This window comes from Eublepharis macularius, chromosome 19, assembly GCF_028583425.1.
Source record: "Eublepharis macularius isolate TG4126 chromosome 19, MPM_Emac_v1.0, whole genome shotgun sequence".
In the NCBI taxonomy this organism is placed as follows: Eukaryota; Metazoa; Chordata; class Lepidosauria; order Squamata; family Eublepharidae; genus Eublepharis; species Eublepharis macularius.
Window position 1 is genome coordinate 26,401,597 of NC_072808.1, and position 10,725 is coordinate 26,412,321.

At 45.6% G+C, this 10,725-nt stretch overlaps 1 protein-coding gene across 2 annotated transcripts in view; it reads left to right on the forward strand.

Annotated features, from left to right (window-relative positions):
• Positions 1 to 8,662, forward strand: part of LOC129346617 (semaphorin-3F-like) — a 31,843-nt gene extending 23,181 nt beyond the window's left edge. The window contains exons 14-17 of one of the 2 annotated variants that reach the window (XM_055003965.1): positions 788 to 945; positions 2,321 to 2,388; positions 6,636 to 6,769; positions 7,788 to 8,662. In XM_055003965.1, the coding sequence (XP_054859940.1) occupies positions 788 to 945; positions 2,321 to 2,388; positions 6,636 to 6,769; positions 7,788 to 8,240 (813 nt within the window). In that variant the 3' untranslated portion in view covers positions 8,241 to 8,662. The remainder of the gene's footprint in view (positions 1 to 787; positions 946 to 2,320; positions 2,389 to 6,635; positions 6,770 to 7,787) is intronic. The other variant, XM_055003964.1, reaches the window with a different exon arrangement.
• Positions 8,663 to 10,725: the final 2,063 nt, after the last annotated feature.

Below are 10,725 nucleotides of genomic sequence, written 5' to 3' on the forward strand. Positions count from 1 at the left end.
ATCTGCTGCAGGTGCTGTGTTTCTCCCAATTGCTGTGAGTGCAGCTTTTACTTCACTTTCTAGGATTTCTGGTTCTTCATCAAAAGATTCTTCGCTGACAGTATCTGTCATCCTTTCATCTCTTTTTGTATAGTTCTTCATTGTATTGTTTCCATTTTTCCCTTATTTTGTCCTGATCAGGTAACTGTATTTCCATGTTGATCTTTTAGCATCTGAAGCCGTGGTTTGAATTTCCCTTTGATTTCTCGGATCTTTTGGAACAAATCTGTTATTCTTCCTTTTTTGTTGTTCTCGTCTATTTCTTTGCACTGGTTATTATAATAGATTTCTTTGTCTCTGCGTGCAAGTCACTGCAAAGCTGCATTTAGAGTTTTGACCCTATTTCTGTTGCCTTTTGCTTCTGCTTCTCATCTAGTTTTAACAATGTTAATAATAAGTATTTTGAAAAGCACATTTGCTGAATTTTAGAAAAGCAATGCAGGTGGCTGAAGAGCCAGTACCCAGGTATATGAAGGAAAGAGTCATTACCCTCTTGCAATTTGATCCTTCTGTTCTTCCAAAGAACCCTAGGTGGCATACCCTGTTCGCTCCTCTCCTATTTTCCTCACAACAACCCTGCGAAGTAGGTTAGGCTGAATTTGTAAGAATCATGGTCTCCCAGTGAGTTTCACGACACAGCAGGGATTTCTTAATATACAAGCCACCATACCTCACTGGTTCTCCAGCTCGGAATTTGGATTTCTTGGGTTCCCCTTCCGTTCCTCATTTGGCCTGCTCTCTTTTGCAGCAACAGCTGTACGTGTCCTCGGATGTGGGTGTTTCCCAGCTGAGCCTGCATCGGTGCCGTGAATATGGAGAGGCGTGTGCTGACTGCTGTCTGGCTCGAGACCCGTATTGTGCTTGGGATGGGCAACGTTGCGCTCGCTACAGCCACACAGCCAAAAGGTCAGTCTCAGAGACAGCGCTGGCGGACCTTGCTCAGTGGCGAAGGCAAACCTGACTGGGTCTCGCCTAAAGAACCAGCAGGCTGGTTGGCCAACTTCTCTTGCTCGCTGGATGCTTAGAGCCTCAGCACCATCTTACATATTTATACTAATCTATGGATCTGGTCATTTTCATGGAGTTGAAGGTATTTGTGTAAATATGTTCCAAGCTGTGATTAAAAAACACACACCTGTGGTTGAAATATCCACAGATCTCCGCTTGTCTTTCTGGGTGCGATGAGCGGGATCCATGGGATCCATATGGTTTTCCAAACAAATGGTTTTTACTTTACCTTCCAGGGTTTCTGTGTGGGAAGTGTGGGAAGATGGCTTCCCTCTATTCCCTGTCTTTTAATTTGGTACAGTCCTCAGATCAGATTGGGGAAGAAAGGAGACCATGTGAATCCAAAGAAGGGTTAAAACTTAAGAGAAACACTGAAAGAGGAAACGGGAACAGATCATGACTGAAGGGAAGAGGAGGGAACAGAGCAACACAGTCCACAGTGAAAGAGCAGGAACATCTAAGTCCGGGGTCTGCAACTTTTTACAATTAAAATGCCAAACTATGTCAAAATTCAGCAAGCTAGTATAAGAATGCCCGTTTGCATAGCTGAAAATATACTATTTAATATTTCTGATAACTGACATGTTGGTTAATGATCCATAAAGCTTCCACAGGCCAAACACTGGTTGCGGCAAGTCCTTTATTAGGGAAGATCTCACAATAAGTAAAGAAGTAGAACAGGAGCACCCTGCTCGATTGTTTTAGCGGACTGAAATAAATCTCTGCATGGTTTGTACTAGGATATGCGGCAACTGTTCACCTTTCACGTTTTCCTTTCTGTGAAGTATCTCTAGTCTCCATAAAAACCATTACCATCACATCCCGCTTACCCCTCTGATATACCTTAAAATAATTGGTTTTCTTTTTTAACAAGCCACATACGGCTCTAGAGCAGCGAGTAGCAGACACATCTAAATGAACAATCATGTCAAAGAGGAGCCACGGAGAACCGGCTCTGGTGAGACACTCACCAAGGTGAAAGTGAACACATGAAGTGGCTGAAGGTGTACAGAAGTTGATCCGCATCTTTGTGAAAGAGCTAGTCCTTTTGATTCCCCCCAAATAACTCGATGGCTCATTACTGTTTCATGGAGCTCTCAGGGTCTTTGTGTGTTCCTGTTCTTATGTGCATTGCGCTGACTCACACTCACACAGTAAAAATGGGATGATGACCACCAGCACCGACTGGTGCTATTCAAAAAACAACACTTTAAGACTCGGGGAGGGCCCTGTGATGAGAAAGGACTAAGCTTGGTTTCTTGTTCCTGTGCAGGAGGAGTCGGCGGCAGGACATCAAACATGGCGACCCCCTGAGGCAGTGCCGGGGCTTTAATGCCAAGGGTGAGTCTGTCCTGAGAAGAGGTCCCCTGGTTTGCTTGCTTGCCTGTTAATGTTTAATTGCCTCATCGTGCCCAGTCACAGGAAGACGGCCTGGACTGGGAAGTCAGCCTCCTCTAGGGATCAAAAGGTAGAGACAAGCTTTGTTCACGCCCTCCCCAAGTCAGCTCTCTTGAAGGACAAGAACCAAGGCACTGCTTCTGCGAGGAGGGCCAAGTTACAAGAGTTGACACAAAACACAGCGAGATTGGCTGCCAAGAACTGTAATGGTGCCATGGTGCTCAAGCCTATTAAAAGGGGCTTACTCCCAGGAAATTGGAAGAACCTGCAACTCCACTGCTGAAGGTGACTGTCCCAAACTAGATGGGATGGAGGTTGAGTTGCTTTTTCAAATACTAGAGGAATTTGCAAGATAACTTGCAATACTATATACTACATGGAACAAGAATTTCAAAGACAAGACGGTTGGAGCCAGTTTGGTGTAGTGGTTAAGTGCTACAGGACTCTAATCTGCTGAACTGGGTTTGAGTCCCCACTCCTCCACTTGAAGCCAGCTGGGTGACCTTGGGTCAGGCTCTCGGAGCTCTTGTCGTGGGGTGATTGTCGTGGGGGGCAGTAACAGCACACTTTGTAAACCACTCTGAGTGGGCATTCCGTTGTCCTGAAGGGTGGTATATAAGTTGAATGCTGTTGTTGCTATTGTTGTTATTATTGTGTTCAGTGCTCAAGGGCAATAGAGAATGAGCACCAGTCTTGGGCCGGGAGGGGCGGGGGGGAGGCTGAGTTGAATCTATAGTTTAAGGGCTGGGAGGGAGCAGCGTACAGTGAATGAGACAGAAGAGCAGAACAGGGAGAAAGGTGGGAGACAGAAGCCAGGATTCCAGGGGCCCCCAGAGAAAGACGGCAGCCAGCAAAATGGGGAATATATTTCTGTTAAAAAAACCCAGCAGTCCGAAGTGTTTGTGCAGCCAAGCAGTATCATTCAGCGTCTTCCCTCTGGATTCATACCATTATCAACAGGAGGTCTATCATTAGTATTATCAGTTCCTGTAGAACTGTAGAATAGTTCCTGTCCATAGATAACTTATCCTGGCTGCATACAATGGACCTAAAAGATTTCAACTTCCAGATGATTTTGGACTCCATTTGATCTACAGAATAGTTGCATGCAGCTCATCAGGATACTCACGTTATCCTAGTGACCTAGTTACTTCTGTGCTGTCTTCATGCTTCCAGCGCACATCTTAAGGGCCTAGTGGATCCTCAAACTTTGCTCATTTGAAATGATCTGCAATGTCTGAGGAAGACGGCTAACGTGGTCAGTGTTAGAACCTGGACTTTCAGCATGTGCAGCTGAGTTCCAGAGCTGTAGAGGTTTGCAAATTCACGCTTGCTACAATTCCCTCTTTGACTGGACTGGTGAAAGTATAGGTGCCCTTCTACTGACAGGTCGGTGGTGGAAAGTGCCCTCAAGTCCCAGCTGACTTATGACTCCGTGGGGTTTTCAAATTAAGAGATGTCCAGAGATAGTTTGCCGTTTCCTGCTTCTATGTAGTGACCCTGGCCTCCCATTGGTGGTCTCCCATCCAAGTACCAAGCCAGGTGGACCCTGCTTAGCATCTGAGGTCTGATGAGATCAGGCTAGCCAGGGCCATCCAGGTCAGGGAGTTCAAAGGTTACCCATCCCCTGTACAGGGAGACTGTGTGTGGGGGGGGCATTAAGTGCCACTACTGGACCTTTACCTTGTAGCAGGTACAAAGGAAGCTTGGAAATTATTTTCCCTTCACCATCTTTAATAGTCTGCTAGATTTAAATCTGTTCTTTGCATTCTGGATGGGGGTCTCATTTTTCAAAGAAACAAAAGCTTCCACCTACAGAACTCTCAGGATGAACTGCCTGTCGAGAGATCCGCTGGACCTGGCTGAAGGGGGGCACAGTGTGGCGCATCCAGGCATTACCACCCTAAACCACTCAAGCGGCAGCTTGGGGCAGGGCTACGAAGAGGCTGACAGATCAGTGCTCCATCAAGGCTCGGCCTGCTGCGGCCATTAAGCAGCAGTACTGACAGGCATCCCCGCCCCATGCTGGGGAAGCTTTTTGTCAGTTGTGTGGCGAATCTTGCATCTGAAAATGAGACTTGCTTTAAAAGACGTCTGTGTGATGATGATGATTTGATGGGCGACACAAGGCCCAGTTAGTATTTATCTAGATGCTAGTATTTATGTCCTGTATTCCACTTATGTTACAATGCTCTTTGGATTTTCTTTAACTGAGAAATCAAGTATTTGCAGTTACCTAGATAAGTATCCTGAATAAATTAACACATTTTATAGATCTGCATGAAAAAAGGCAAGCAATTAGTGACTGTGCTGAGCAAGGTACTAGAGAGGTGCAGACACACAACAGCCCAGCAGGCTCAAGAACAATGAGCAACTAAACACATTATGTGTGGCACGCACAACTGTGGGAAGCCTGGGAACTGTGGAAACGGCTCATCTTTAACAATCGTCCTAACATTCCAATGGATAGATGGGTTTGGAGAATGCAAAAATATCTGCAAGGAAAGTTTTTCCCTTCTCTAGTCATGCCGTTGCTGGGATAAGGGTGATTTTCTACAGCCTTGTGCAAACGGGGCCAATCCTGTAATCCAGTACCCGTGACTGTGTGGGCTTGTCATGCCTGTGCATCTCACATGTGGCATCTACCATCGCTTCTGTTCACAAGAGTGATCTATGACACATTGTTTTCCAAGAGGGCAGCTATCTGGATGTCGGCCCTTGAGATGACTGAGATCAAAAGAGTTGCATTAATTGCATAAAGGAACATAGTTGGCTTCTCTTTAGAGTCCTCGGACAGCTGCTGGAAATGCCGCTGAGCGTTCCGTAAGGCTTCTTCCTGGGCAGAGGTAGGAGCAGCCTGTAACGAGTTAGGGACCATAGACTTCACCGTAATGTTGCCTTACATATTATCTGTTGCTTTGAATATGCACTCCTCTATACTACCTGTGCTTCATGTCAGCCCTAGAATTTATTATGGTCTGTTTCAGCAATTCTTCAACTCTGTATTGGATCCTTGCTAATGCTCTTTGTAAAATCCTATGACACTGTTTATGGATGTGTCCTTGACGTTGTGCGGAAATGTCCTTAATACTGATTGTACTAATCTCACACTATGTAATCCGCCTTGAGTCTCAGCAAGAAAGGCGGACTATAAATAAATGAGTAAACAAACGAGCAACACAGCATGAGGCCCCAAGGTGAATAGCCCGAGTGCATCGGAGGCTGCAGCGCGGCTGAATCTAAGCCGGTGGAGACAGAGACGTGCCAGACCAGGGAGCAGGACACCAAGGTCCAAATCCCTCCTGCCATAGAAGCTCACTGGATAACCCGGGCCGTTACAGTCTCTCAGCCTAACCCTACCCACTGTAAGGTGGTTGTGAGGGAAAATTCCTCTGAATAACGCGCGCCTAGCGCTCTTGGAAGAGGCAACGCAGCCGGAAGAGGGCTCCTGTGCTGGTAATGGAGAGACGGACGGCTCAAAGATCTGATTAAGGTGCAAATGGCCTCCATCTGTCAGGGAAGAGTCTTGCGTAACGTCTTGGGCTGGAGCCAGTAGGGCTGCCCTGGGAGTCTGTACAGCCAGAGCGCTCGGGCTGTTCCTACAAGACTTGGGTCATGAGTATCCTCCAGAAAGGCAGGGAAATCCTTTTCTCAAGCAGGTGAAGCTACCTGTCCCTAAGGTGGTCAAAAAGCAAGTTCAGCGTGATTGTTTAGACCCCAGGTCAATAAAGGTTCAGTTGTTTCAAGCTGCACTATAAATACTAAATAATTTTTGTAAAAAGGAAAAATATTGTAACATGAATTTCCCACCCAAAGAATCAATGCATTTATTTACTGAGTTCTTTTTTCACTTGTTTTTCCCACACTGAATGGATATCAGGATTTACCGAATTGTACTGTGCTGTAAAGACGCTTAGGAGAAAACTTTGGGGTAGGAATGAGACTGTCCGTATAAGCTGTTGCTCCTGCTACACTAAAGATTGGGTAGCTGGATTTCTTCAGTTATAACTGTGGCTTGCATTGCATCAAGAGATTTGGTGGCCAGATTTCCTGGGCTAAGCAGCAGCTCTGGAAAAAACAAATCCCTGTGGCGTCCAAACTGACAAATGTGTAGTTATATAATTATTCAGAGGGACACTGGACTCAAAAGTATTCTCTCCCCCCCCCGCCCCCAATTTTTTGGATCATAGTAGAACAGCAGTTACCCGAGCAGGTTCAGTATGGCCTAGAAGGTGGGAGCGTGTTTCTGGAGTGTGAACCACGATCTCCTCATGCATCCATCAAGTGGCTTATGCAAACAGATGCTCCTGACAAGCGCAAGGTGGTAAGTCCCTCTTCGTCACTCTGCTCAAAATAAAAGTTTTGTCCGCTGACGCAGAGCTGCCTCCATCTCAAGACCCCTCGCTTAGCTCTCTTAGCTTAGCAAGGGATGTTGAAAGTCAGATGGCAGTGGTGTCAGAGGGAAGACCCAGGAAAAAATAGTTTTTCTGAGGACTTTTCCAACACTTTTCAGTAGAAAAATTGGGACATTTGGGGGAACACTGATGTATGAATGCTCTTTAAGACAAGTTGTTATGGACTCTAAATGTGTACCATAAGCATTTTTATGTAAGACAATCTAGAGCAATAGATAACGGCAATTCCTATATTTACAGCAGATATACAACGTATTTTCAAGGGTGTGCTTATTATTTAAATGTGAATATTTTGGCAACTTACTGTTATAACATGCTTGAAAGTAAGAGTTAAGCGCTTTCACTGTTATAATGCTTAACTTGATATCCAAATATATTGGCAGTCCTACCTATTGTGACTTTGAGAATGTTTGTCACAAAAAAATCATGTTCTTTTCTTTACTACAAAATCTGTTTTCTAAACTGCAGTTTTTATTCTTTCCTATCTGTCAGATAAAAAATTAAGGTAACAGAGTGCATCAGTTTAGAGCACAATCTCAAGTACTGGATAGATGTGCAACTTTGCTTATAAAAAACAAAGACATTTATATTTTGAAAAAATCCTATAAACATGCCAAATAGCACAATTTTATGTAAGTTATAAGTTGTGTTTTGTTTAAGCAGAAAAATAAATTTGGATTTGACAGGAAAGTGACTACTTGCTTATATTTTGATTTCCCCAAAATTTCCAGAAATTTTGCATCTGTATGGCATATTTATAAAAACATGTTTGAGGGAGGCAGTGCTGTAAAGTGGATGGTGGAGCGTCCTGAAGCATTTGGCTTACAAAAGCTGCAGCCACAGTAAAATTCTGCAAGACACCACCGCTTCAGAGGATACCCAAAAGTCAAAAACTGAACTTCTAACGGGGCTCTTTTTCCTCCCCAGCTGCCACGGGACCGCGTGCTCCTGCAAACGCCGCAGGGTGTGCTTTTGGGGCCACTGACGCCCAGTGACGGCGGACTCTACCAATGCACGGGCACCGAGAACCGTTTCCGCCACACACTGAGACGCCTGCGTTTGCATATTTTGCCCCGTGCATTGCTTGAGGGGGCCCTCGCCCAACAGACGCCATCTGCCCTTGGCATTTGTGAGAGCTACCAGCACCAGCTCAACAGAGGCCGGGATCCACACCGTGGGCGCAGTGGCCGTCAATCTCATGCCAGACCAGGTCCTTGGGATGGAGAGCAGCTGGCCAACTGGTATAGAGCTAACCAACACTTGCTAAACTGGACCAGAAGTAGCTCCCAGCACTCCCAAAGCAGCAGCAGCAGCAGCAGCCACCGCCACCACCACCGCTCCAAGCCATGGACACACCACCATTCCCCTCCTCGGAGCTGAGGAGGGGGAGCTTTTAGCCCACCCTCTTGGGTGTTAGAAAATGACATTCCAATGGACTCCTCGCAAGAGATGGGGACGATCTCTCCCCTCCCGCTCCCAGGCCGAAGGATCAATGCTGTTGCTAACAGGGTGTGTTGTGTTGTGTGTACAGGCTAATTCCAGTGGTTTGCAGGACCAGGGCTCACTGGCTTTTTCCATGGATGTAAAGTGACCAGTGCTGATTTCAGGGGCTTTGGCTTAAAGTTGTTTTTTTACAGTGGTAATTTCCGCCCCCCCCCCCCCCTAACATGGCTGAGTTGTTTTTTCCTACCATGGTATGAAAACAGTGGGGCTTTTTTGACATTAATCCTATGATTTAATTAACCTGTGTTGCAGGAACAGATTGCAGAGAATAAAAGTGCCTGTTTATTTTCTAAACAAAATGCAAACAGGAGGGCCATTCTGAACTTTGTGAAATGAAGAAGAAATTAGCAAGCATCAAGAACTTGCATAATGCTTCACAACTAGAGCTACGGTTGTCTGGGCACATCAACTGTCCTCACACTGACCACTGTCCTACCCCCCCCCCTCCCCAAATCCCTGGCTGCTCAGACCAAGAGTTACTGATGCTATTCTAGCGTCCTTTACTGTGGTGACTGCTTTGGATCACGCTGTGTCAGGCTAACTTCTAGCTTGCTCTGTGTGTGTGTGCTCCTGGTGGGGAGAGAGAGTGGCCTTGCTGGTGATGGGCCTGACATTCCTGACCCTGTTCGTTTTTGGAAATCAGTTAAGCAGAACGCTGAAGGTGTGGGGAAGAGCACGTTCCCTACGCCTGCCAGCTGCGATCTGTACTGCTGTTCAGGCACTGCCAGAAGTTAGAATACACCAGCACTCTTTGCAGCAGCACGTGAAAAGCAAGGGGCACGTGTTTGTCCCCATTAATCTGGTTTTCAAAAAAACCAGGCGCTTCTGTGAAGATTTAAGCTTATGCAACTGACAGCCTTGCTTTCCCAGAGTTTGTGTAAACCTTTTAAAAAGCCAATTACATCACACACCCCTCGCCTAGCAGAAAACGTTGTAAGTTAGTTGTGTTATGTAAAGAAGCCCGTTTTACAGCATGAGCTCACTGCCTTGCTTGTCTTCAGTGAGTTTTCTCCCCGAAGGCCCAGATCTCCTACCTTCCTCAGTGCATTCCTTCCAAGTCCCATCAGTGTACAGATGTGAAACCAGAAGCCAGTCTGGCCCACTAAGCAGCAGTTCCCCAACATGAAGGCCTTAGAAGTATCTGCAAAACTTGGTCATTCGTTATTCACTCTTCAAATAACTTTTGAGGAAGTTATCCACAGTCCCAACACAGCTGCTTGAGTAGCTGCCAATATAATTCTTAACCTCCCTTGCTGTTTAAAAACTGGTCACTCTTTATGCCATGATCATATTCTCTTAGGAGGCTGTTTAAAAAGCCTAAAAAATAGCCACATTCAGAATCCAAGGAGACCGCAGCAGAAAGACTCTCCTTCACGGAAGCCATGCTGACTCTTCCTGACCCAGGGTCGGTTTATGTATTGGTATATTAGCATGAATAATGCTTCCACCACTCTTAAGACAGATACTAGACAAGCAGGTCTGTAATTGCCTGCAACCCGCCACCACTCGCATTGCCACGGATCCTTTAAATCCTCCGCTACCGAAGGGTAGGAGTCCTTGTGAGTCACAGAGTGAAACGTCGTATCGACTACTGCACACCTGAGTTAAGAACTCTTGGGTAAATCCAACCTTGCTGCCATGCAGGGAAGTTCTGAAATTTCTTCCTTTGTCATCTTTTTGAATTAGGTTTTAGAGAAATTTATGTCTAGGACCATAAGGTTAACAATTAACCATTTTTCTCCCGGTCTCCCTTTTATGTTTGTCACCTAACAGACCTACCACCACTCTGGAAAGCTTCCTACTTCTGAATTATTCAAAGAAATTTTAAGGAGGTTTGCGTGTGTGGTATGTGCTGTCAAGTTGTCCAGACTTTTGACAGCCCTATTAATTAATGACTTCCAAAATGTCCTATTACTGATAGCCTTAGACAGCTCTGGCAAATGGAAGGCCTTGGCTTCCTTTATTGAACCAATCCACCTCATATTAGGCCTTCCTCTTTTCCTACTACCTCCGACTTTTCCTAGCATTATGGTCTTTTCCAGTGACTCTTGTCTTCTCATGATGTGGCCAAAGTACGATAATCTCAGTATAGTCATTTTAGCTTCTAAGGAGAATTCAGGTTTGGTTTGATCTAGAACCCACTTATGTGTCTTTTTGGTAGTCCATGGTATCCGTACATTCTCCTCCGACACCACATTTCAAATGAATCTTCCTGTCAGCTCTCTGCACTGCTCAATTTCCATATCCACATAAAGTAAAGGGGAATACCAAAGTATTCATTATCTTGATCTTGGTCTCCAGTGACACTTCCTCGTCCTTAAGGATCTTTTCTAGATCCCTCATGGCTGCCCTTCCAAGTTTC